Genomic DNA, 24,630 nt, shown 5'->3' with positions numbered 1-24,630 from the left:
CCAGCCTGCGAACGGCCGCCCGCGGCCATTTCACCGAAAGAGTTCATTAGTAGACATAGTAATATCATAGTAATATACAAGTACGATACAGTTCTAGGGAAAAGTGAGATACAAAATTATTATCGGCTCACCCAGATCGAACAAAATGCGACTCCGAAATCAAACCCAAGACAGAAATACACGGCGGCTAGGACTCGTCGTCGGCCTCGTCGTCGTCATCGTCGTCGGCCTCGTCCAGTGCCGAGCACGTCTTCTTCTCGACGTGCGCCGTGATCCACTCGTCCGCGGTCGGAAACTCGTTGTTGCAGCCCTTGCACTTGCCGGGCACGCCCGAGCGGTCCTTCTTGCGGGTACCGACGGGGTACTCGAAGTGCATTGCCTTCAAATGGTTCTTGTAGGTGTCGCAGCGCGAGAAGCCGCCGGTCGGGTGGCACCGCGTGTCGTTGAGGTGGAACGGGCAGTTGAAGGGCGAGTCGCCCTGGTGCGACTTCTGGTGGCGGAGCAGGTCGTTCGGCCGCGAGAAGCCGCGCGCGCAGACCTCGCACATGTGCGGCCGCCACGTGTCGCTCAGATGCGTCGACCGGTGCGCGACCAGATTGGCGTACCAGCCGCTGCAGTCCGGGCACTGCATCTTGCGGGGCTTGGACCCGGCCGCAGCCGGCGGCGGCGGTGCACCGACGCCGGTCTTGACCGGCGGCATGTTGAGCGCCGGCACATTGTTCATGATGGGCGTCAGGCCAGGGTGCTGACGGGCCATGTGGCCGGGCAGCATGGGCCGCGCCGGCCGGTTGTCGATCTTGAGCCGCTTCTGGCGCGAGCCTTCCTCGCCGTCGTCGTTCTCGTCGCCGCGGCGGTCGTCGTATGGCCGCAGATGCGGCGCAGGCATGCTGTCGCGGGGGCTGATCGCGTGCGCGGTCGTCGCCGGCGACGTCGAAGCCGACACGGCCGAGCCGGACGGGCTGACGTAGTCGCCGTCGTCGGGGTTGGTCAGCCGGGCGATCGACATGGCGTTGGCCGACGCCGTGCTCGCACTGGACCCGCCGCTCGAGCTCGCTGTCGCGCCGGACGAGCCGCTGGTGGCGCTGGCGTTGCTGGCGCGGCTGGTGGCGCTGGCGCGGCTTGCTGCGCTGGCCACTGAGCTGACGCTGCTGACGCTGCCCGTGTGGCTCATCAGCCCGGGGTTGCGTGGCTGCGGCATGCCGGCCGGCGCCGGCAGCTGGTGCGGGCTGCCGCCGGCAAAAGACGCCATCGGCGGCAGCGGGCCGTCCGCGTGGTCTTTGTCGGGGCCGGGCGCGCTTCCGGGCGGGTTGCGCCACGGGCCTGAGAGCAGGCGCGACAGGCTGTTGCTCCGGCTGCGCGGGTTGATGTCCTCAGGCGACGGAATGTGCGCTGGACTCGGCTGCGGCGACACGCTGGACGCAGCCCGCGGCACCAGGCCACCCGGTGCCGGGCTGTAGTACATGCCGTGGCTCATCGACGGCAGGGGCAGCGTTGGCCCCCGGGGACCGGGCATCGGCGGGCCGTAGCCGCCCGAAGCACCGTAGTACGCGCCCGACGAGGCTGCGCCGGCCGCCGGCGACGTGCCGCTGGACGTGGGCGCCGTCGATCCCGGCTGTGGCGTGTTGCTGTGACCGCTGCTGTACGAGCTGGAGTACGACAGCGCCGAGTAGGTCGGCGGCGGCGCGTACGTGGCCGACGACAGCGAGTCCAGGTTGTCCGGCAGCGCCGGCAGATTGTGCAGGTCGTCAAGCATGAATGGCGGTGGCGACGCCAGCCCGGCTGCGAGCGCCAGGAAGTCCAGGGGCGGCGACGGCGGGCTGGCGACCAGGGCCGGGCGCTCGAACGATGGCGAGAGCGCGGGCGGGAAGGCTGCGTGGGGCGTGTTGGCGGCCTGGGCAGCCTGCGCGGCCTGCGATGCCGCGTATGTCGGCGCCAGATCCAGCGACCGGCTGATGTCAATGTTGCCGAAGTCGACGGTGTGGTCGACGTCGTGCTCGTCGCCAAAGTCGTTGCGGCTGTGCAGGTCGCGCGCGGCCATGCGCGGCACGTCTGGCCCGTGGGCGGCGTCCCCGGCACCGACGCCGACGGCAACCGGAGCTGCCGCCGGCGGGTGCGCGCCGAGGAAATTGGCGGGCTTGTTGTCGATGGGCTCATACGTGCTCGTCGAGACCGGGTCGGCCGTCAGCAGCGGCTGGCCCGAGCGCATGATGTTGTTGAAGCACGACAGCGCGTCCAGGCTGTCGAGCTCGCCGCGGAAGCCGTGGCGGATCAGCACCTGCTGCGCAAAGAATGTGGTGTACTTGTTGGACAGCGCGGCGGCCGTGATGGCGACCTGCAGCTGCGTGTCGACCAGGGACGCCGACGGTGCGTGCACGTGTTCGTCGTTCGAAAAGAACCGGAGGATCTCGTCGTCGTCGTCAGCTGGCTCGTCGTCGTCCTCTGAGTCCGACGGAACCAGGTCGCGGTAGCGGCTGAACTGGCCCTCGGGCTCGTCAAAGGCCTTGGGCGCAATCACCGCAAGCTCGTGGCGCGGTTCTACCGGGCTGGTCGGGGTCTCGCCGTTGAAAAAGTCGAGCATCTCGGCCTCGTAGTCGGGCGCGGCCGGCACGACGGTGTCGGTGCCGTCTAAGAAGCCGAGCAGATCCTGGTCGAGCGAGTCGGCCGGATCGGTCGGCGCATCCGAGCGGTCGTCGTAGTCGGCGTTGAGAGTCGAATACGGCACCGACGGGAACGAGATCGTCGGGGTGAGCGGGCTGGTCGGACCTATGTACGCCGACTGCGGGAACTTGGCGAGGGTGGCCATGCGCGCGAGGGCGCCGGCATCGGCGTCGGCAGGCTCGGCCGGGGCCGGCGCGGCCGGAGCCGGCACAGCAGGCCCGTCCAGCCTGTTGCAAAAGACCGAGATGGCGGCCGCGCGGGCCGCGCTCAGCGTCAGGCACGAGCGGCGCGGCTCGGGTGGGGCGTGGCCGCGCAGGGGCGCCGTCGAGGCCGCGTCCAGGGCCGAGTCGGCCACCGAGCCGGCGTCCGAGCCGGCAGACGAGGCCGTCGGCGTGCGGGCGAGCGCGGCCGGGCCGTCCGGCGGCAGGTCGTCGTCGTCATCGTCGTCGGCCGCGGCCGGCAGGTCGTCGGCCGGGCTGTCGTCCAGGTGCTTCTCGTCGTCGGCGCGATCGTCCAGGCTAAACTCGACGTAGGCGATCCGCAGATCCTCGACGACGTCGTCGTCGGGGTTGGCCGACGCCGGCAGGCGCAGGACCTTGCCCTTGACGACCGTGTAGCTCTGCTTGCAGGTCGAGATGAAGAGCAAGCCCATCCGGCGGGTCAGATCGCGCGGCTCGCGGTCGCGGTCAGACCGGCGGCGAGCCAGCCGGGTGCTGGTGGGCGTGGGCGCGCGCGCGCCGTCGCGGTCGCGCTTCTCGTCAGTGTCCGGGCGCCAGAGGCCCTTGAGATCGGCCGACGCGGTCTTGAGCCGACGCAGCAGGCGGGCGGCCGGCGGCGGGCGCCGTCCGGCGGCGGCATCGCCCGCGGCGGGCATCGCGGGCGGGCGCGCAGCGGTCGGGCTGCGGGGCGGAGGCAAGAACGGAGCTCGGCTCTGGCCGGTTCCGGGGCGGCTGTCAGTCGTCGCCGGGGTTCTGGCGGCGCAACGGAGGCTCGCGTGCGAGTCGGGGTTCGATTGGAAGTTACGGTCGCGGTCAAAAACCGGACGTCGGCAGGCTGCTGGACTCTTGTGCTCGGTTTTGGGCCGTCATTTCTAGCTGACACCAGGAGAGCGCCTGCGACGGCGTCGGCGATGGAGTTCCAAAATAATATTGGCGTAGTGGTACAGTTAACCCGTAAGAATAGTAACAACAGTACGCTATGGGGAAATTAGCGCAAACGTTAAGGGATAAGGTTTGATGCGGATTAGTCTCCGCGCGCTAGCCACGAACGTGGGCACGCGCACAGGAGCTACTCTGGGGCTAGCCAGAGGCGGTGTGAAGCGTACGCATGCGTGCGGGCTAGGACTTAGGGGGCAAGCCGCGCATCCGGCATTTGGGGGGGGGCTTACGTGTCGTGGTGCGCGGTCGTCCGCGCGCACGGGGCGGCTGGCCGCGGCCGGCAGCGCACCGGGTCGGCTGGCCAAGGCGCTGCGGCCGCGACGGCGGCGCCGATCGGCGATGTGCACGGGGCCGGCTGCTGGGCGCAGCTAGCGGCAATGGACGGCAGCGGGCGGTGACCGCGGCGGCTGGCCCTCTGCGGAACCTCAGACGCGCTACGCAGCGGATGCGGCGCGACGCACGACGCAGAGGGCACGCTAGCCGCGAACGGAAACGCGCGCGTGGCCGGGTGCGCTAGGGTTTGTGGCGGCGCGCGCGGCTGGCAGCGTCGCACGGTGCGGCTCGGCCGCGCGGCCACGGCCGGGCACGGTCGCCGGTGCGCGGGCCGCGGCGGGCTGCGGGGCGGCGGCGGGTCGCTGCGGGCGACCTGTGCGCGCGCAGGACGCGCTACACGCGCAGCACGCTCTGCGGGCGGACGCGGGCGGGCCGCGGACGTGCGGCAGTCGCCGCCGGCGGGCAGGCGCCGCCAGGCGTGGAGCGGCGCGCGGCTGGCGCGGCTGGCGCGGCCCGCATGGCCGGGCGCATCGTGCAGGTGCCCACCAGCACGGGACGCGTGTCTACCGATAGCGGGCGCGCGGCCGCCGCCGCACCGGGGCTGGTGCCGCGGCTGGCGCGGCTGACGACGCGGCCTGGCCGCCCGTGGTCTGGCCGCCGCCAAACGGCGGACGGGGCCACGCCGGCCGCCGTGCCCCGCCGCACGCCGCCTGTGGATCGGCTGGCACAAGCTAACAGGCTAATTAAGGCACCCGCAGGCCGACGCCACTAGCCGCCAGCTAGCTGGCGCACGCCGACTCCAGCGGCTGGTCCAGGGGCGCCGGCGTTCCGCTGCGATGGCTTTGGGAGGCCCGCAGCACGCTGAGGCGGCGCGGCCTGGGGGCAGGCACGGCCGGGCGGGACCGGGCGGGCCGCGGCGCGCCACAGGCTGCGGGTGGCGCACCGCCCCCCCCCTGCTGAGCCGCACCGGCAGCACCGGCTGGCGCGCGGCGGCCGGCGGCGATCTCGCACGCGGGCGCCCCGCCCGGGCGGGACGGCGCCCGTGGGCGCACCGTGCCGCGGCGCGGGCCCGCCGAGGCGCGCTGGGCAGGCGCTGGGCTCGCGCCGGCGGCCGCTGGCGCGCCGCTGGCGCGCCGCACCGCGCCGCACCCGCGCGTGCGGCCACCGATCGGCGGACTACGTGCTCAGGAGTCGGGCGGCCCGCAGGGCACGGCGCCAGCCGCGTGCGGCTAGCGATCAGCTTGGCTGCAGTGGACGCGTAAGCTGGCGGCTAGGTGCGGCTTAGTCAGGCCCGTTGACGTCTGCGCTTGGTCGGCGGCTAACCGTATGCGCGCGCCGCGCCGGCGTGCGCGCCAGCCGGCTGCCCGCCTGATGGTGTCCGTACCGAGCGCTAGCCAGCTCCCCGATGACAGCCTGGAGCGGCCGGCGCGGCGTCGGCTGGGCCGAGCCAATGAAGCGCGGCGGTGCGGCTGGTCACCTGACCTCGCGTCTACTGCACCGCCGTCCGCGCGGCTGGCCGCCCCGCCGCTGCCGCCGGCCCGCGGCCACCCGCCGCGCCCGGCCACACGCGCGTGCTGCGGCGGCCGGCCGGGGCCGAGCCGGCCGCCAGCCGCGCTGGTCGTGCGCGGCCAGATGGACGCTGAGTGCCCCTGCCTTATGCGCACTAGCGCGCATGATCCAGCTTGGTGGGACGCACTAGCTCCATCTGCCTCGGTGCCGCTCTCGGGAAATACACTAGCGCATCGCTAAGTCGGTGCCAGGACGTTGGCTGTGATAGCGGCCCCGTGACGGCTCCTGGCCAGGAAGGGTTTCGGCCGGGGCCGGCTGTTCGCACGGCTGGCGCGCAGCTGTTCGTGCGGCGCACGTGGCGCACGTGGCGGTGCTGCGTGGCGTCTACGCGCGACGCGCGGCCGTCCGGCGGCGCGCCCGCGTGCCGGCTGCCCGCCCGCGTACGCGCACGTGCGCTCGGAGAGCGTGAAAACCGTGTATTTGTCTGTGGCCGCGGCCGGGCGGCGCGCGGCGGGCGAAGGTACAGCCGCGGCCGCGCGGCGGGCAAACGTATAGCCGCCGGGCGCCGCCGTCCCCGGCTCCCTCCAGCCCCGGTCCCGTCCCCGGCCGTCCTACCGCCGCGCCGACACGTGGTCGAGCACGCCCGACAGCCGGGCCAGCGCGTCCTGCGCCGCGCGCGCCTGCTGGCGCACCTCGCTCAGCTCCTTGTCCAGGATCCGCGTGCTCTCCGCGCCCGCCTTGGTCTCCTCCCGGATCCGGTCCTGCAGCGCGCGCCGCGCGTCGTCGGCCTCGCGCGCCAGCGCGGCCCGCGTCGCCTGCAGGTCCTGCATCTCGCGGCGCGCGGCCGCCAGCTCGGCGCCAATGGCGTCGTGCTTCTTCTGCAGCTCGCGTCGCTGGCTGTCGATGGCGCGCACGCCGCTCTCCTGCTGCGCAACCTCCCGCCGCAGCGCGTCCAGCTCGGCCTCCTTCTTGCGCACCACGCCCTCGTACTCCTTCGAGATCCGGTTCAGCTCGGCCAGCTTGTCGCGGATGTCCTTGTTCTCCTGCAGCAGCGCCTGCGCGCGCTTGTTGCTGCTCTCGTAGCCGATGGTCTGCGTCAGCGCGTTCGGCCCGCTACCTACCGCCTGCTTGAGCCGCTCGGACAGCTCGCGGTCGGACTGCTCGAGCTGGCTCTCGAGCTCGCCCAGCCGGCCCTCCTTCTGCTCCACCACCCGCTTCAGCAGGTGGATCTCGTGCTTCAGCCGGCGCGTCTCGTCGTCGCGGTCGTGCTGGCTCTCGCTGGCCGCGCGCAGGTCGGCCTCCAGGCCCTCGATGCGCCGGTCCAGCGCGCGCTTCTCGCCCTCGAGCGTGCCGATGATGGACGCGCCCCGCTCGAGCTCGGACCGCCACAGCTCGGCCTCGGCGTCCACCTTCTTCTTGGCCGCCAGCAGCTCCTCGCACTGCAGCTCGAGCTTGTCGAGGTCGCCCAGCGTGCCCGTCAGCTGCTCCTCCAGGTCGGCCTCGCGCTCCTGCGTGCGCTTGAGGATCTCCTCCTTGTCCAGCGCCAGCGCGCGCTCGCTCTCGAGCGTCTCGCGCAGCCGCGCCATCTCGCCGTGCGCGCGGCGCGCGTCGGCCTCGAGCTGCGCGCGCGCGTCCTCGACGTCGGCCAGCCGCGCCTCGAGCTGCTTGAAGTCGTCGTGGTCGCGCACGCTGGCCGGCGGCGCGGCCGCGCGCGCGGCGTCGTGCTCGTGCGCGATCAGCAGCGGCTTCATCTTGGCGTACAGCCGCCACCACGGGTTCTCGGCCAGCTCGAGGTAGGCCTGCATGCTCGTGCGGATCACGAGCGCGGCCTCGCTGCGGTACAGCCGCTTGTGCGCGCGCTTGCGCTGCAGGTACCCGCGCGCGCGGCTCTGGAACGCCGTGAGCAGCCGCCGCACGACGCCCTCGCGCCGCTCCTCCAGCTCCGCCAGCACGCCCGCCCGGAAGAAGACCTTGGTCAGGCCCACCTTGTACAGCGCCGGGTCCAGGCCGAGCGTCTCCAGCATGCGCGCGCACGTGCGCTTGCCGTCCAGGAAGCCGCCCCCCGCCGCCGGCGTCAGGATCTCGTAGTGCTGCCGGAACTCGCCGAACGAGAGCCGGTTCGGGAACCCCGTCCGCGCGATCCGGATGCCCTCCAGCACGCCGTTGCACCGCAGCTGGTCCAGCACCAGCACGTTGTCGAACCGCTTCGGCCGCTTGTCGTGGTTCGGGATGATGCACCGCACAAAGTGCGGGTGCGTCGCGCCCAGCTGGTTCATCAGGCTCGCCAGCTGCTCCTTGTGGCGCTGCGCGACCGTGCGGAACAGGCCCTTGCGCACGCGGCTGCGGCCGGCGGTGTCGTCGACGGCGCCGTCGTCGACAAAGAGCCGCGCGACGTGCGGCTCGGACGACTGCGCTAGCAGCTGCGTGATGTTGTCATTCAGGGGGTCCTTGTTCTTCTCCAGCCAGCCCTCGGTCGAGTACTCGACCTCGGCCGCGTAGTGCGTCAGCCGGAAGCCCTGCGCCAGCAGCGACGGCTTGTACTTGTCCGACCGCCGCGCCCACATCGAGTGCAGCTTCTCGGTGAAGGTCTTGTCGGTGGCCCGCGGCATCACGCAGTCCTCGTCCAGGCACGAGAAGATGCCGATCGGGTTGGACTTCTCGATCAGGTCGATCGTGGGCTGGAGGTCGTGGCCGAAGTCGATGAACTGCCACTCGATGTTCTCGCGCGCGTACTCCTCCTGCTCGAGGACGAACATGTGGTGGTTGAAGAACTGCTGGAGCTTCTCGTTGGTGTAGTTGATGCAGAGCTGCTCGAAGCTGTTGACGTCGAAGATCTCGAAGCCGGCGATGTCGAGGACGCCGATGAAGGACGCGGTGGCCGCGTCGTCGGCGAGGACCTGGTTGATCTTGCCGACGAGGAAGGCGAAGCCGCGCTCGTAGAGCGTCTTGGCGAGGGCGTGCAGCGAGAACTGGACCTGCTCGCAGGTGCGCGACTGGTTGACCCAGTCGCGGCCGGCGCGGACGCGCGGGGTGAGCAGGGCCTTGACGAACGCGTCGGCGGGGACGCCCATGACGTGGCACAGGCGCTCGGCCTGGGCGGGGTTGAGCAGCCGGGCCTGGTCCGAGCGCTCGGAGCCGATGGCCACGTTGCCGATGTGCAGAATGATGGCAATCACCCGCAGCAGGTCCAGCTGCTCCACGGCCGAGAAGCCCATGACGCTGAACGCGGCCAGCAGCCCGGCGAACTCGTCCACGTCCGACACGCCCGGGATGTCCTTGTTGGACTCGCGCACGTACGCGTAGTCGTCCACGCCGCCCTCCAGCAGGAACTCGTCGCGCATCTGGCGGCTGGCGCCGCGCAGCAGCTGGTAGAAGATGTGGTAGTTGCGCTCGGCCGGGCTCTGCGTGACCACGCGCGACTTCTCGAGCAGGTACCAGTCGATGTGGGCGCCCGCGATCTGGCCGGACCGGTTGAAGCCGATGCGGATGAACTTGCCGAACCGCGACGAGTTGTTGTTGCGCACGGTCTGCGAGTTGCCGAACGCCTCGAGGATGGGGTTGGCCTGGAGGATGCGCTGCTCGAACGTGCCGTAGTTCTGGCCGCTGGCGCGGTTGGCGGTGACCGCGGCCAGGTACTGGATCACCTTCTTGGTGTTCTCGGTCTTGCCGGCGCCGGACTCGCCGCTGCGGTCAGCGCGGCCGGGGCGCCACTTACGTGACCAGGATCGACTGGCTCTCGTGCGTCTCGAGCATGTTGCGGAAGGCCTGGTCGGCGATTGCGAAGATGTGCGGGCGGACCTCGTCGCGGGGCTTGGCCTTGTAGGCCTGGACGGTGTCGCGGGAGTAGATGGGCAGCGCGCAGTAGGGGTTGACTGCGACCAGGAAGAGGCCGGAGTAGGTCTGGGGTCAGCGCGGCGGCGGGGGGGCATACGTAGATCTGGTCGATGGTGTAGCGCGAGGCCAGGTTGTGGACGACCGAGGCCTCGTTGAGGTGCGTGAGCTCGGCCATGTCGTCGACGCGGTCGAACTTGGGCGGGTTGACCTTGTCGACGTCGGCCGCGGGCACGACGACGTCCGTGTCGTCGAGACAGCGCACGCGGAGGCTGTCGCCGTCGTCGGCGACGACGAAGCCCTTTTTGAACGCGGTCTCGACGGACGGCACCCACACCCAGCGCTTGCCGGAGAACTCGACGTCGTCGGGCGCGGGGACGTTCTCCTTGTCGTCGGCGCGCTGGCGCTGGCCGCGGAGCGAGTCGCGGCTGTGGCCGTCGTCGGCCTGGAGGGCGGACTTGATGAACGTGGGCGTGAACGTTTGGGTGCGCTTGAGCGACGCGCCGCTGACCGAGTGCCGGTTGTTGGTGCTGTGCGAGATGTCGGTGAGCTTGTGGGCGCTGGCGGACCGCGGCAGCGGCCGCTGCGGCGAGCGCTGCGGCGATCGGGTCGGCGAGGACTGCATTGGCGAGGTTCGACGGACGGAGCGGAGACGACGACGATATATAGGCGTGTAAACAAACCGCGGCGGCTACCGGCGCGCTAGGCGCCGGTGCGGCCAGACGTTGCGGGCCGCAAGACGCGGGAGGAATGGCACGCGCGGCGGATCTGGGGAGGCTAGCGAGGTCTGGGAGGAGTAAATAAACAGAGCGTTGCCGGGACAACGTCCCAACGGGCGCCGGGCGGTTGGACAGGGGCCAGGGGCTTGGAGGGGGCCCGGGGGCTTGGAGGTGAACCGTGCGCGGACCCAGGAGCGCGGGTCGGCGCGGCTGCGGGCCGCGGCGACCCGCGCCGGCTGGTGCGCGGGTCCGGTCACCGGTCCGGCGTGCGTCCGCGCGCCACAGCGGCGCCACGCGGGGCGCCACGCGCGGCTATTTGTTTGCCCGGGCGAGCCGCGACCGAGTCCGCCGAGGCGCGCCGTATGCTGCCCGCACCGCCACCTCGATGCGCCGTATGCTGCCCGCACCGCCACCTCGACGCGCCGTATGCTGCCCGCACCGCCACCTCGACGCGCCGCATGCTGCCCGCACCGCCACCTCGACGCGCCGCACGCACTGCCCGCACCGCCACCTCCACGCGCCGCACGCACTGCCCGCACCGCCACCTCGGCGCCGCCCGCACCGCCACACTCCCGCCCAAACCCGCCATCTACGCGCTGCCCGCCACGCAACGTCCACAGCACTTCCATGTCTGATCCTACTTCTATTGACTAAAACGCAGCAATCAGCGCGCCCAGGACAGCCAGGCCAGCCGCAATGCCGCCCGACGCCCGCACGCCCGCAGCCGACGACGCGGCCGACGACGACGCCGACGCCGAAGCCGACACCGTCGTCGCCGCAGCCGACGACGACACCGTCGACGACACAATCGTAGTCTTGGCCGTCGACGACGTCGCAGCCGACGACGACGACGCCGCCACCGACGACGACGCCGTGAAGTTGTCGTTCGACACGGTCGTGTTGCCCAGCACCGTGCTCGGACGCACGTTCGAGCCCTGCGTCTCGGCCGACGACGTGTAGTCGTCCAGGCTGTCGCCCGACGACGGCGGGTTGATGACGCCAGTCATGCCCGACTGGCAGTGGTACGCCTCGGCGCAGTAGAACCAGATCGGGTCCGTGTTGTTGATCCGGATCGTGTACGTCGGCGCGTAGCCGCTGTCGCTGTCAGGCGTGACCAGGCCCGAGTACAGGCCGAGGGTGTTGTTGGTGTCCTCCAGCGGCTGGCACGGCGAGCTGTAGTCGGACTGCGCAATCGAGTGCGTGCCGTAGTAGAACGAGAACTCGACGTAGTCGCCGACCTTGGCCGTGATCGACGACGGCACGTACGCGTAGCCGGACTCGCCGACCTTGACCTGGTGGACGGTGGCCGCGCTCGAGACGCCGGCCAGCGCCGCGAGAGCAACAAGCAGTTTCTTGGAAGGAGCCATGGTTGGCCGTTCTGCGGCTGCTCGCGCGCTTAAGTACGATTGCCTGTCGCCGGAAGATCTTATCTACAAGATCTAGAACCCGCGTCGCCGCCGCCCGCGCGCCCGCACGCGCAAAGGTCTAGCCGCCGCACCACCAGCGCCGCCGCCGTCGCCGCCGCCGTCTGCTCGGCCAGGACGGCGAACGGCGCTGCTGACGAACGTGTGCATTTCATTCGCTGTCGGCTGTTCCCGGCCCGTCAGAACTGCCGTACCCGGAACAAGCGCGCCCTGGGCGCGAGTGCCCGAGCCTGTTTGGGCGGCTGGACCCACGGCAATCGCCGGAACCTGCAAGGCTTGCCGGACGCCTGTCCAGGGCGAGATGCCCTAGTTGGCGTTGGTCCCGAGGAGCTTGAAACGCGCGAAACCAAACGTTCACGTGGGGTTGGGACATGGTCACCATTTGCTCAGCCGTCCCGACTAGCGCGCCACGCCGCATATACGCCGTCGACCCTGCCGGGCACGCGATTGTGACTCGGCTAGCATTACAAAGGCTTGAACGGGATTGGCGACGGGCACGGGACACTGCCTGTGCCGAAGAGATGGAAGGCGGCTAGAAGCCATTCTATGATACAGATAATGTACAGGTCCAGACGGGGCGGCTGGGCGGCTGGGCGCAGCGGCGGGCGACGCTTGGCACGGGCGTGCCGAGCGGCCCGGGGCCGCCCGGCCTGCGGCGGCGACGGGAGGTGCGGCGCGCGCCGCACAGCGCGCGGCTCAGACGCGCGCCTCGGGCGCCACAGGGGGTGGCGCGCGCCGCACGCCGTGCGGCTCGGACACGCGCCTCGTGCGGCTCAGTGCCCGCGCCAGCCGCACGCCGTGCGGCTACTTGCGCCCCTTCTTGCGCGCCGCGTTCTCGTTCGCGTCCCGCACCATGTCCCGGCACGGGTCCGAGCAGTACCACACGCCCGACGGCGGCGCCCGCAGGCCCACGCAGCCGTAGTGGAACCACTCGTACGTGCAGTTCGGGTTGTCGCACGCAATCATGTCGCCGTACGACACCTGCTGGCAGAAGCAGTACAGCGCCGAGTCGTTGGTTTCCTCGTCGTCGTCGTCGTCGCCCTCGGCCTTGATGCCGATGCCGGGGTGTGCAGCCGCGGCCGCCGCGGCCGCCGCCGCCGGGTCCTCGCCGGCCGCGGCCGCGGCCGCCGCCGCCGCCGCGGCCGCGTACTTGACGTGCTTCGGGATCCGGCCGCGACCGTTCGACGGCGTCGCCGACGCCGGCACCAGCCCCCGCCGGATCTCGTTGGTGATGGCCTCGCCCACGCCGCCGTCGCCCGCGTACGCCTCCGGCGTGGCCGAGAACGCTGTCCGGGCGCCGTTCGCGCCCGGGCCCATCTTCTGGCGCTTGTTTGGCCGCATGCCCGAACCCGTCGGCGTCGCCAGCGCCGACATGGGCGTCGCCATGGCGTGCAGCGCGGCCGCCGACGTCGGCACCGGCGTGCTCTCCAGCGCCTGCAGGCCCTGCACCTGCGGCGACGCGCGTTTCGGCGTCACGCCCAGGCCGATCCCCAGCGGCACGGCCGCCGCGGACGTCGGCAGGCCGCCGAGGATGGCCGGGCGCGCCACAGTCATGCGGTCGGACCCAGTCAGCACGCCGTCGTTCTGCAGCTTCTTGATGTCCGCATCTAGTTTCTTGAGGTGCCGCTGGATCAGGGTGTTGAGCTTGGTCACGAGCTCGCACTTTTCGTCCTGCAGCTTGAGCGCGCGCTCAAAGTCGGCGTTGATCTTGGTAGCGTACTGCCCCTCCTTGGGGTTGACGGCCAGCGAGCCGTGCGTGCGGATGTGCTTGTGGATCTGGTTGTCGCGGTGCTGGATGCGCTGGCGAATCGTGTACAGCTTCACGTCCTTGTTGCGGATCTCCTCGAGGTAGTGCGCGACCTCAGCGGGCACGTTGGCCACTGGCGTCAGCACGGATGCCGGCACGGTACTCACGGTCCTGCTGGAACTGCTCCAGCACGTATGCGGCGTCCATCGCGGCGTGCGCGCCGGTTGGCGGGGTGTGGGTCGGGCTCGGTGCGGCGGCGACGCAAAGTCGCTACCAGCACGTCCGTCTGCGGACGCACGCGCCCAAAACCGGTCTCGATCTGCTCGTCCGGAGCGCGCCTAGAGCCTGGGCCGGCGGGTGCGATCTGATGGCTTGCGTGCGGCGAGGTACGGCGGCCGAAAGTCGGCGGATTTGGCACACAATCGAAGGATGAAGTCCACCAGGCGGCCGCTACGAATTAGGCAAGGTGGCGACGGTTTGGTGCCAGGTCCGGCGGCAGACGCCGGTTGGGGCATAACCGTCGCACGGCACTACGCTTATGTAATGACGCCGCACGTCGTGCGGCTCGCGTCTCCCGCACTTCCATTTGGCCCGAGGCCCCGTAGTATACATGCGCGTCCAGCGCGCCCAGAAGTCCACAGCCCCGCAGGGCACGTCACCATGAATCCAAAACCAGCCGGCGGCTCTAGCACACGGCCGCGCCGCGCCGCCGGGAACTTTTCTCCAAACAAAATCGCAAAATCAGACGCGGCCGAGGATGGCCGCGGCCATGCCGCGCTGCGCGTCCGAGTCGTCGCTGCGCGGGGTCGAGCCCGCGCCGTCGTCCGTGTGGCCGTGGATGATGCGCGTGACCTCCTGCAGCGTGCGGTTCTCGGTCGACATGTACTCGGACCACTTGAGCGACCCGTCCGTCCAGCTCGTCGAGTGGTTGAAGTCGGCCGCCGCCGCCAGGTGGTACTCGCCGTGGTCGTCTGGCTGGTGGCTGCCGTGCGACGGCGGTCGGCAGACGTCGGGGCTGCCGATCGAGCCCGAGAACGAGCGCGGGCTCGAGACCGACGGCTGGCGCGGCGCAAACCGCCCGCCCGGAAAGTCGTTGTGGTCGAACACGAAGCCGCGGTTGACGGTCGTGGTGAACGACGGCACGGACGGGCTGTTGAGGTACGTCGCCGTCGGCAGGTCGTTCAGGATCGACGAGATCGAGTTGCCGGCGCGGCTCTCGGGCACATCCCGCGCGCGCGCCTGCTCGCGCTTGACCTTGGTCGAGTACTGCTCCTCGAGCCGGCAGATGGTGTTGTCGAACAGCATGCGCACCAGCCGCAGCAGCCGGTTGTCGGGGTTGCCGCCGTCGAGCGTGCGCGCGATGCGGTCGATCACGCGCATGGCCGCGGCGACGTCGTCCTTGACGGTGGCGATGTCGGCCTCGGTGATGCCGCCCTCGCGCGCCCACGTGCCGTAGAAGATGGTGAAGACCGACGTCAGGATGACGACGATGTTGTGCCACGTGCACTCGAGGTAGTTGAGCGAGATCATGGTGTCGGTCGTGTGCACCAGCTCGCGCGCAAACATCACCGAGAGCACCTTCGAGTCCGCGACAAACTTGGGGTTGTTGGTCGCCAGCCCGGACGGGTGCCGGATCGACATGTGCAGCTCCGTCGCCGACAGCCACAGCACGCCGGCGTCCTTCTTGTACTTGAGCTCGTGCGGCGACGACGAGGGCGACCAGGTCAGGACCTCCGGCAGCCGCGACCGCCAGTCCTGCAGCAACTTCTCGAGCGCCAGCACCTTGGCCTCGTACTCGATCGACGTCAGGTTGCGCGCCGAGTACAGCGACGAGAACGCCTCGCCCGAGATGCGCGTGATGCCGAACAGGCACGTGCCCGGCGTGTGCATGCACGGGCGCGGGTCCACGACGCCGTGGCTCATGTTGGCGTCCAGGAACATCGGCCGGTCCGCGTCCGTCAGCAGCGGCTCGTCCACCGGCAGCGGCATGGGCACGTTGATGTCGCTGGCCGCGATCGCGTGCGGCCGGCCCAGCCGGTTCGACACGGTGACCTCGAACAGGTGCAGCGACCAGAACGCCAGCCGGCGGCGCTGCAGCTCCTGCACCGACAGCGACGCCAGCAGCTCCGGCGACTCGAGCCGGTGCATGCCCAGCTGCACGGCCAGCGACATGCCGTACCGGCCGAGGACCCAGACCGAGTCCGGCTTGGGCGACGGCCGCAGGTACAGCATGAACAGCACGATGCACTGGATCGACTGCACGCACGGGTTCGTGAACAGCTCCGACACGTACGGCAGCACCTGCCACGCGTACTTGATCGACTGGTTCGACGGGTTGTTCTGGACCGAGCCGGGCTCGCCGACGATCGTGAACAGCCCGTAGATGTACGTCGAGACCGCAAACACCAGGTTCATGATCATCAGCGACAGGCAGTGCGGCCGGTAGCCCTTCTCGAAGTAGAGCCGGTGGAGCTCGGCCTCGAGCCACGTCGGCTCGACGACCGGGATCAGCGGCGTGACGTGCTCGATGTAGATCCGCACGAACTGCTGGGCCTCCTCGAACGCCGGCAGCTCGAAGTTCTCGACGTGCTTGGGCTCCACCGGGCCGCGGTTGTGCGCAAACACGTTGAAGTGGCCCACGTAGCGCGGCGCCAGGTCGTCCAGGCTCAGCTGGAGCCCGAGAATCGACACCAGCGACTCGTTCCACGGCTCATCGCGCTCCGACGGCGGCCGCTCGATGCGCTGCACCGGCGGCACCGGCAGCCGCATGGGCTCGGCGCCGTACGGGGCCGGCAGCCGGTCGAGCTCGTCCGCAGACGGGATCACCGCGCCGGCCCGCGCCGGCGGCTCGGGCTCGGGCAGCTGGTTGAGGTTCATGTCCGGCACGGCATGGCGCATTGCCGCCTCCAGCTGGGCCACGCGCCGCTTGAGCGGCTCGACCTGCGCCTCCAGGTTCTCGATGTACCCGCGGGGGACCGCGCGCCGCGAGTTGAGGTCCGTGTTGGTGCACGGCACGTTGGCCATTGTGCACGGCGTGCAGGCCTCGGTCGTGGCATTACACTTGATCTTGCGCACCTTGCACCGGTCGCACGCCTGCGGTCAGCGCGGCTGCGACTGGACATACCTGGCCGGTACGGTTGCTTCGCCGTTTGGCGCCATACGGCGAGTCTGTTGGACTCGCGCCCTCGTTCTTTGGTCGGACAGGGGGCATTCTGGCGGTCAGCTTGGTTCCTGGGCCGTTGCCGGGCGCCAGAGCGCCCGGAGAGGGTGCCGTGCGTCTGCTGCGGCCGCTGCGGACGCTGCCGCGGCCGCTGCTGCCTCGCCCCGGCCGCCGCTGCCACTGCCGCCGCAGCCGAGGGTGCTGCGGCCGCTGCGCCGTTACAAGCAGCCGAGCCGTTCGCAACGGCCCTGGCTGGCGCAGCAAGCCATTCGAGCTGCCCAGCCGACGCCCGCAGCCGCTGGCCAGCACTCAGGCCACGGCCACCCGTCCTAGCCGTTGTGCTTACCGTTCTCTGTGGTGTCAGAAAAGTGCGCCGTGCCCGGCTTTTACACATTAGCGCTGCATTCGCAAATATACGCCCAAATCAGCGGCTTTCCCTGCACCACCTACACCGGATCGGCACGTGAGTCCCAGCGGCGAACGGCTAGCGACCAAGGCAACTTCCGCCGCCTATCCCCAGGCATGTGGTGCCGCTTAGCGAGCGCGTGCCCGAACTGCCCGCTGACACCGGCGATCGTCGACGCAGGCCTGTGCCGGCGCCTGCAGCGGGACTCGCCGTGACTAGCGTCGACAAGCTGCCCTGCGGCGCGTGCGTTAGGTGCGCCTGGGCGATCGTGCGGCGGCGCCTCCGCCCCGGAAGTGCCCGACGCGCCGCACGGCGCCCATTGTCTGCAGCAGGTAGCCGAGCGATCGGGAAATACCGCCACTAGATCCGCGGGTGAACGTGCAGACGACCGCATCGGTGCGTGGAACCGTGTGACGCATAAGTGGCGGCAGAGTTGCGCGGTGGGCAGCAGCGGTCCGCTGCGGGGGCTACGAGCGGACGGCGCATCCGGGCGACGGCTGCACGGCTGAGGTGGGCGACGCTCAGGCGGTGCCCGGTGCCGGCTTGGCCGGCTTGGCGGCTGTTGGCAGAGGCCGGACCGCCAGCGGAAGTTCCGCCAGAGGCCGCGGGCGCGTACGGGCCTCGGCTGGAGGCGGCTTCGTGACAGTGGCGTCAGCGTAAGCCGCATGCGTGCACACGTGGCCCGGCACAACCCGCCGCTGCGGGCTGTTGGGGCGTACGTTGCACAGGCGACGCGGAGGGATTTGTCCGAGGCGGCGGATCGGCCCTGCAGATCGTCACGTGATCGGCTGCCGCTGCCGCTCCCGGCGCGGCTGCGCAACTCTCCGGCTCGGCTGCGGAGGCCTGCGCGGCGCACGCGCCGCACGGGGCGCGGCGCGTCACGTGACCGCGGCCAGTTCCCGCCGCGAAAATCTGCTCGCTCCTCACCATGGACCGGACCGCGCTCGCCCGCCACCCCGGCACGCCCGTCTGGACCGGCCTCGTCCGCGATGTGGGCAACGCGGCCGAGATCCGCGCGGCCCTGCTCGCGGGCGACGCCGCGTACGAGTACGCGTTCGTCGACGCCTCGACGGTACGTCGCCGCCGGGCCCGCTGACGCCAGATCCTGTCGCGCGAGCACCTGCTCGCGGCTGTCAACCGCGCGCTGACCGACCGCGAGCACGACGCGGTGCGCACGAAGAACATCCACTCGGAGATCGTGTTTGCGCTGTCACCGAACGGCAACGTGAGTGCTTTGTGCGGCCCTGCTGACGCCAGATCTCCGAGGCCCTGCGCCGGTTTGGCGTGGCCGACACGACCAAGGACCTCGTGGTTGTGCGCGTGGGCGGCCCGGCGCCGCCCGTCGCGGGCCTGGTGGCCGGCACGCTGGAGCCGCTGACCGACGCGGCCCTGGCTGCGTGCGTGCGCCCGGACGCCGTCCGCAAGAACTACAAGCTGAAGGCTGCTGACGCCGAGCTGGGGCCGCTGGTCGCCGGCGCCATTGCTCTTCGCGGCTACCTCTGAATAGATGACGTTGCGCGCAGTGCCAACGCGCCCACCGGCGGCCGCCGGTGTGCGCCGGGCCCGCTGCGGTGCACCTCCAAAGGTATGGCTGGCACCGCTCGGCCGATTGGCCGCGGACCCCCACCCCTTGCACCGGCCGTGGCCCCTGCCCGTAGATCGGCTCGCCCGTGCCCACGCTGTCTCTGCCCTGACGTTCGCGAGGCTAGCCGGACTGGTTGTAGCGACCGCAATCTCGGATATGCTCGGCCGTTGCAGTTTCGGCGATGGCTTGCGTCGACAGTTTTGACCTAGGCCGCACACCCGCGTGCCCGCGCTGGAGACCCACAGCGCGGGTGCTGGCCAGGCACGGCGGCAGACGTTGGCGGACGTCGAGCGGCCGGCCGTGGCTGGGCGCTGGCGCGGCGGCACTGCAGGCTGTGGCTGCGCCGACGCTCGCGGTTGCACGGCCACCTCCCCCGCAGGCACTCTCCGGGCGCGCGCGGCGCCCGGGCAGGTCGCCTGGCGTTCCCCGCGGCCGGCGAGCGCGCCCCTACTGTGACACTCAGGCTCGTCTAAATCTCCGGCCGGTCGCTGGCGAGCCGCAGTAGTCGGCGGTGCAGACACAGTCGCTTCGACAGCGCATGTCAGGGGCAAGCGACGCAGTAGCGCGGGTCGGTGGCGGTGCGGCGCACCGCCGCGCTGAGTGTCTACCGGCAGCAGCACATGACGCGGGCGGTGCATGTGAGCGGCGCAGACTCAGTGGCGTACGTCGTCATGGCGCGGCCACGCGCAGCGCGGCGCCGCCGCGAGCCGCAGGCGGCAGCACGACGTGCGCGCGCCGTGCACACGGCACACGCGCCGCTGCCGCTGCCGGTGGCGACGCGCAGCCGCCGCGGGCGTCGGGTGAGGCCCACCCAGGCATGGCACTGGGGGACGCCACAGGAACAAGGATCCCAGCCACAACGCCACGTGTGTTCGCGCACGTCCGCGATCGGCGTGCGGCGCACACCTAAAGTATGCGGCGCAGCGCACCAATCGGGCAGGATCGGTCGCCCGCGCCAGCGTGAACGTGACTGGTAGTCGTGGCGTCTGCAGGAGACTGGACCGCAGCGGCCTCGGCCACGCCACGGCCGCGCCGGCGGTGCGGCGGCGCGACCGACGCTAAGCCAGGGCCGCCAGCGCTAGCGTCGGCGGGCGCTGCAGGCATGTTTGGTGCATGCGACCCGCATCGACCCGCAGTCTGCAGCACGCTAGCGGCGCTGCCGCAGCCGCTTGCAGCCACGCCAGCTGCATTGTACGCGTGTCTCGAGAGATCGGTCGCAATCGGATCGGGCTGCACCCAAAACAGGCTGGCGCACGCCGGAATCTCATTTCCATCTTGGACTTGTGTCGCCGTGCTTGTTTCAATCCGTCGCAGCTTCTCCTTTTGTCGGCCACACAATGGACCCGCACCCATTGCGTCGGCGCGCGGGCGGGTGCGCCTAGCAGCAGACACAGCATGGCGACATGGCTCTGTCCCGTTCGGGGGCAGTTCGGCACGCGCCGCTGCCGTCTCTGGCGTGGAAGCACTCCCTTGCCCGATCGGGCCGTGGCCCGGCTGGGTGCGTCGCCCGCCACGGCGCGGGTACCATCGTGGCCGTGCGGCTCGCGTCCACCACGCCGTATAAACCTCTCCGCCCGCGATCTTCGGCGCCCATCTTCCATCCACCATCCATCGACGCCGAGTCCGCCACGGCCTCGTTCTGAACACATCGTCGTATTTGTCGTCCGCCGGAGCAGACGACGTAGCGCGCTCAGCGAAGGCGACTGAGCGCACGCGCCCGAAACAGGCAAAGTCTGGCGGTGCTAGCGACATCGGGCAGATTCTAGCAGCTGGCCAGCAACTTCCTAGCCAGCTCGAGCAAGCCCCCGCCTGGTAAGTCGGCGCCCTAAGCGCGGCCGCACGGCGCCAACCCGATCGGCCGCACGCGCCGCGCGCCGCGGCGTGAGCGGCGCGGCGGGCCGACGGCAGCGTGCCCGCGCCTGAAATACGGCGACCCCCCCCGCTGCAAAGCTCTGCTAACTCTGACCCAGCGCGCATCCATCATGTCCGCGCCGGTAGCAAACTCCACCAGCGGAGCGCCGCCCCAGACGTTCTCGGACAAGGGCGTCGCGCCCGCCAAGATGGTAAGAGGTCGCTGCGGCCGACGCTGACGGCAGAACGGCACGGCCAACGGCAAGCCCGCCGCCCCGGCCGCCGCCGCTGACGAGGCCGTCTCGGCCTCGCTCGACCCGAACGCCAAGGGCCCGCAATTGGGCACCGTCGACCGGTTCAAGCAGAACGTCGGCGCCTGGATCGAGGAGGAGCGCAACCTCAGAAACGGCAACGAGGACCTGCGCGACCGCGTGACCTTCATCGAGTACTACCTCAAGGAGAAGTTCTACGGCGACTGGTACCACAACGCGGCCGTCATCTTCGTGACGTCGTTCCTGTCGTGGCTGGTCGCCCGCCTGGGCGGCGGCCTGGTGTGGATTGTCATCATCATGGCGTTCACGTCGACGTACTACCGCACGTCGATCATCCGCGTGCGCCGCAACGTGCGCGACGACGTCGCGCGCGAGGCGGCCATGGTCAAGCTCGAGACGGACGCCGAGTCGATGGAGTGGCTGAACGCGTTCATCGTCAAGTTCTGGGCGATCTACCTGCCGACGCTGAACCAGATGGTCATCGACACGGCCAACCAGGTGCTGTCGGGCACGCAGACGCCGCCGGGCATCGACTCGCTCGAGCTGTCCAAGTTCACGGTGGGCACGAAGCCGCCGCGGATCGACCTCGTGCGCTCGTACCCCAAGACCGAGGAGGACGTCGTCGTGATGGACTGGGGCTTTTCGTTCACGCCCAACGACGTCGCCGACCTCACGGCGCGCCAGCTCAAGGACAAGGTCAACCCGCTCGTGGAGCTGTCGATCCGCATCGGCAAGGGCATCGTGTCCAAGGGCATGCCCATCCTGGTGGAGGACATGTCGTTCAAGGGCCTGATCCAGGTCAAGATCAAGCTGATCACGTCGTTCCCGCACATCCAGACCGTCTCTGTTTCGTTCCTGCGCCCGCCGGAGTTTGACTTTGTGCTCAAGCCGATCGGCGGCGAGACGTTCGGCTTCGACATCAACTTCATTCCCGGCCTCGAGGGCTTCATCAAGTCGATGGTGCACGACAACATCGGCCCGATGTTCTACGACCCCAACGCGTTCACGGTCAACGTCGAGCAGATGCTCGCCGGCGCCGGTCTGGACGCGTCGGTGGGCGTGCTTGCGATCACGATCTTCAACGCCCACGGCCTCAAGGGCGGCGACATGCTCGGCAACTCGGTCGACCCGTACATCCGGCTGTCGGCGTCGGGCACCGACGAGGAGCTCGGCCGCACGTCGATCAAGCGCGACACGGTGACGCCGCGGTGGAACGAGACCAAGCTCATCCTGGTCAAGTCGCTGTCGGACACGCTCAACCTGGAGTGCTACGACTTCAACGACATCCGCAAGGATCGCCTGCTCGGCACGGCCAACTTCCAGCTGTCGTCGCTCGAGCAGAACCCGGAGCAGGAGAACCAGTCGCTGCCGCTGATCAACAACATGAAGACCAAGGGCCACCTCACGTTCGAGGCGCGCTACTTCCCGATCCTCGAGGGCCGCGTGCTCGACGACGGCACCAAGGAGGACCCGCCGCCGATGAACACGGGTATCGTGCGCTTCACGGCGCACCAGGCCAAGGACCTCGAGAACAAGCGCATGGTGGGCAGCATCAACCCGTACGCGGTGTACCTGCTCGACGGCAAGGAGATCCACGTGACCAAGACGCTCAAGCGCACGACCAACCCGGTCTGGGACGACGGCAAGGAGGTCATCATCGCGAACCGCCAGCGCGCGTCGCTGGCGGTGCAGATCCGCGACGGCAAGGGCTCGCAGGGCGACGCGGTGCTGGGCACGTACAAGATCAAGCTGGAAGACCTGATCACGTCGAACGAGAAGGGCGGCGACTGGTTCAACCTGACGCCCAAGGGCAAGGTGCGCCTGACGGCGCAGTGGAAGCCGGTCGCGCTCAAGGGCGTGACGTCGTCGGGCGGCTACGTGACGCCGATCGGCGTGATGCGCTTCTACGTCAAGTCGGCCAAGGAGCTGCGCAACCTCGAGACGGTCGGCAAGGTCGACCCGTACGTGCGCGTGATGGTCAACAACGTGCAGAAGAGCCGGACGGTGACGTACCACTCGACGCTCGAGCCCGTGTGGAACGAGGTCGTGTACGCGACCGTGACGTCCGACCGCGAGACGATCGTGCTCGAGTGCATGGACGCCGAGACCACCGGCAAGGACCGCACGCTCGGCCGCGTGACGATCCCGGTGTCCAAGTTCCTCAAGAAGAACGCGCAGGGCGAGTACATCGAGTGCATCGACCAGACGCTGCACGTCGAGCCGCTGCTGATGCAGGGCAAGTCGCCCAAGGGCACGGTCACCTTCACCGCCGCGTTCTTCCCGACGCTGAACGTGGTCGACCCGGAGGAGGAGGCCGAGGAGGCCAAGGCCGCCGCGGAGGAGGCCAAGGAGGCCGCCGCCGAGGGCAGCGCCGACGTGAAGCAGCCCAAGGCTGCGATCGACAGCAAGAAGCCCGACCAGAAGCTGGCGTCCAAGCCGGTGGAGCCGTCGGGCGCCAAGGGCGCGGCCGCGGGCGAGGTCGGCGAGGAGTCGGCCGAGCCGGCGCAGCCGGCCAAGCTCAAGCTGTCGCCGGACGAGCTGTTCAAGTACGACTCGGGCCTGCTGGTCTACAAGGTCATCGAGGGCCAGGTCGGCCACTCGGAGACGTTCTTCCAGGTCTTCTTCGACGACTTCCTGTACCCGTCGTACGTGTCGTCGCGCTCCACCGGCCGCCACACCAAGTGGGAGGAGGTCGGCGACGGCCTCGTGCGCCAGCTCGAGTGGTCGCGCTTCGAGCTGCGCCTGACGACCAAGGAGCGCGCGCTGCGCAACGACGACGAGGGCGTCATTGCGACCTACACCGGCTCGACCCTGGCCGTGCTCAAGAACGCGTACAACAACCCGACGACGATCTCGATGAACGGCCGGGACGGCGTGAGCACGCTCAAGATCTCGCTCAAGTACATCCCCGTGCTCATGAAGCTGGACCCGGTCGAGTCGCGCAACAACATGGGCAACCTGCGCGTCGACGTCCTGGACGCGACCGACCTGCCCGCGGCCGACCGCCGCGGCAAGTCCGACCCCTACGCCGTGTTCGAGCTCGAGGGCGACAAGGTCTTCAAGTCGCGCACGATCAAGAAGACCCTGACGCCGGCGTGGAACGAGTTCTTCGACGTCCAGGTCACCAACCGGATCGACTCGGACTTCAAGGTCAACGTGTACGACTGGGACATGGGCCCCGCCGAGGACGACTTCCTCGGCGCCGCCAAGATCCCGCTCGACGAGCTTGTGCCCATGGAGCCCAAGGTCGTCATCCTGCCGCTCGACGGCAAGTCCGGCCAGATCAGACTGCGTCTGCTCTTCAAGCCCGACTTTGTCCTCCGCAGCAACCAGGGCAACTCGACCTTCTCGGGCACCTTTGCTGTGCCCGGCAAGGTCGTCACCTCGGTCGCCGGCGCGCCCATCAAGGGCGTCGGCTTCGCTGCGGGCGGCGTCAAGAAGGGCGCCCACATGTTCACTCGCGGCTTCAAGCGTGAGAAGCACCTCAACGGCGACGACGCCAGCTCCATCCGCAGCGCCGCCACCAGCCGCCAATAGGCCTCGCGCCATTTTGAATGGGAAAATCTGTCGATCTTTAGTCTTTCTTTCTTTTTGACCAGGACTTTGCCTGCTTATATGTATATCAAAAGCGACGTCGCGTCGCGCGTATGTAGCTTAATCACTGTCTTTTCTACGAGCGCGGGCGGTCTTCGTGGCCGTCGCCGACAGCCTCCGGCGGCGACTCTGTCGAGGGTAGCTGCCCTGCGGGCAGATGCCCTGGTGCATATAGCCGCCCGAGCCGCACGCTGTGCGGCGCATCAACAGCCTCCGGCGGCGACTCCGTCGAGGGTGGCTGCCCTGCGGGCAGGCTCTCATTGCGCATATAGCCGCAACGAGCCGCACGCCGTGCGGCGCACCGTGATAGCCCCCGCAGGGCCACCCTCGACGGAGTCGCCGCCGGAGGCTGTCGGCGAGCCTCCGGCGGCGACTCCGTCGAGGGTAGCTGCCCTGCGGGCAGATGCCCCGGCGCATATAGCCACCGAGCCGCACGCCGTGCGG

The 24,630-nt window shown here is 69.8% G+C and overlaps 7 protein-coding genes across 7 annotated transcripts; 2 read left to right on the top strand and 5 right to left on the bottom strand.

The window, feature by feature from the left end:
• Window positions 1-28: 28 nt before the first annotated feature.
• Window positions 29-1,852, bottom strand: V1510DRAFT_422070 (uncharacterized protein). Its single transcript, XM_066934725.1, has one exon. It carries the CDS (start codon window positions 1,751-1,753, stop codon window positions 188-190), a length of 1,566 nt encoding a protein of 521 aa, XP_066787105.1. The 5' UTR covers window positions 1,754-1,852; the 3' UTR covers window positions 29-187.
• A 4,206-nt stretch (window positions 1,853-6,058) lies between these two features.
• V1510DRAFT_245394 (P-loop containing nucleoside triphosphate hydrolase protein) lies at window positions 6,059-10,201 on the bottom strand. The gene is made up of 4 exons (XM_066930558.1): window positions 9,529-10,201; window positions 9,313-9,497; window positions 6,719-9,281; window positions 6,059-6,688 (listed from the first exon to the last, which is right to left on the bottom strand). The coding sequence occupies exons 1-4, from the start codon at window positions 10,051-10,053 to the stop codon at window positions 6,209-6,211; spliced, it is 3,753 nt and encodes a 1,250-aa protein (XP_066787104.1). The 5' UTR covers window positions 10,054-10,201; the 3' UTR covers window positions 6,059-6,208.
• A 596-nt stretch (window positions 10,202-10,797) lies between these two features.
• On the bottom strand, window positions 10,798-11,591 carry V1510DRAFT_398600 (Cupredoxin; the record flags this gene model as incomplete). Its single annotated transcript, XM_066931927.1, has 1 exon — window positions 10,798-11,591. The coding sequence occupies exon 1, from the start codon at window positions 11,512-11,514 to the stop codon at window positions 10,798-10,800; it is 717 nt and encodes a 238-aa protein (XP_066787103.1). The 5' UTR covers window positions 11,515-11,591.
• Window positions 11,592-12,329: 738 nt separating this feature from the next.
• Window positions 12,330-13,636, bottom strand: V1510DRAFT_245344 (inhibitor of growth proteins N-terminal histone-binding-domain-containing protein). Its single transcript, XM_066930557.1, has 2 exons — window positions 13,486-13,636; window positions 12,330-13,451 (listed from the first exon to the last, which is right to left on the bottom strand). Exons 1-2 carry the CDS (start codon window positions 13,523-13,525, stop codon window positions 12,376-12,378), a joined length of 1,116 nt encoding a protein of 371 aa, XP_066787102.1. The 5' UTR covers window positions 13,526-13,636; the 3' UTR covers window positions 12,330-12,375.
• Window positions 13,637-14,059: 423 nt separating this feature from the next.
• V1510DRAFT_404735 (uncharacterized protein) lies at window positions 14,060-16,529 on the bottom strand (the record flags this gene model as incomplete). Its single annotated transcript, XM_066932279.1, has 2 exons — window positions 14,060-16,411; window positions 16,443-16,529. The coding sequence occupies 2 exons, from the start codon at window positions 16,527-16,529 to the stop codon at window positions 14,060-14,062; spliced, it is 2,439 nt and encodes an 812-aa protein (XP_066787101.1).
• A 1,283-nt stretch (window positions 16,530-17,812) lies between these two features.
• Window positions 17,813-18,387, top strand: V1510DRAFT_404734 (kinase binding protein CGI-121-domain-containing protein; the record flags this gene model as incomplete). Its single annotated transcript, XM_066932278.1, has 3 exons — window positions 17,813-17,956; window positions 17,987-18,109; window positions 18,142-18,387. 3 exons carry the CDS (start codon window positions 17,813-17,815, stop codon window positions 18,385-18,387), a joined length of 513 nt encoding a protein of 170 aa, XP_066787100.1.
• A 1,960-nt stretch (window positions 18,388-20,347) lies between these two features.
• On the top strand, window positions 20,348-24,265 carry V1510DRAFT_422051 (C2 domain-containing protein). Its single transcript, XM_066934724.1, has 2 exons — window positions 20,348-20,532; window positions 20,566-24,265. Exons 1-2 carry the CDS (start codon window positions 20,452-20,454, stop codon window positions 24,127-24,129), a joined length of 3,645 nt encoding a protein of 1,214 aa, XP_066787099.1. The 5' UTR covers window positions 20,348-20,451; the 3' UTR covers window positions 24,130-24,265.
• The last annotated feature ends 365 nt before the right edge of the window (window positions 24,266-24,630 follow it).

The sequence above is a fragment of the Dipodascopsis tothii genome (genome assembly GCF_038497935.1).
Source record: "Dipodascopsis tothii strain CBS 759.85 unplaced genomic scaffold V1510scaffold_34, whole genome shotgun sequence".
NCBI classification, from domain to species: Eukaryota; Fungi; Ascomycota; class Lipomycetes; order Lipomycetales; family Lipomycetaceae; genus Neoaidaea; species Neoaidaea tothii.
This window is presented reverse-complemented; position numbering and strand designations above follow the sequence as displayed.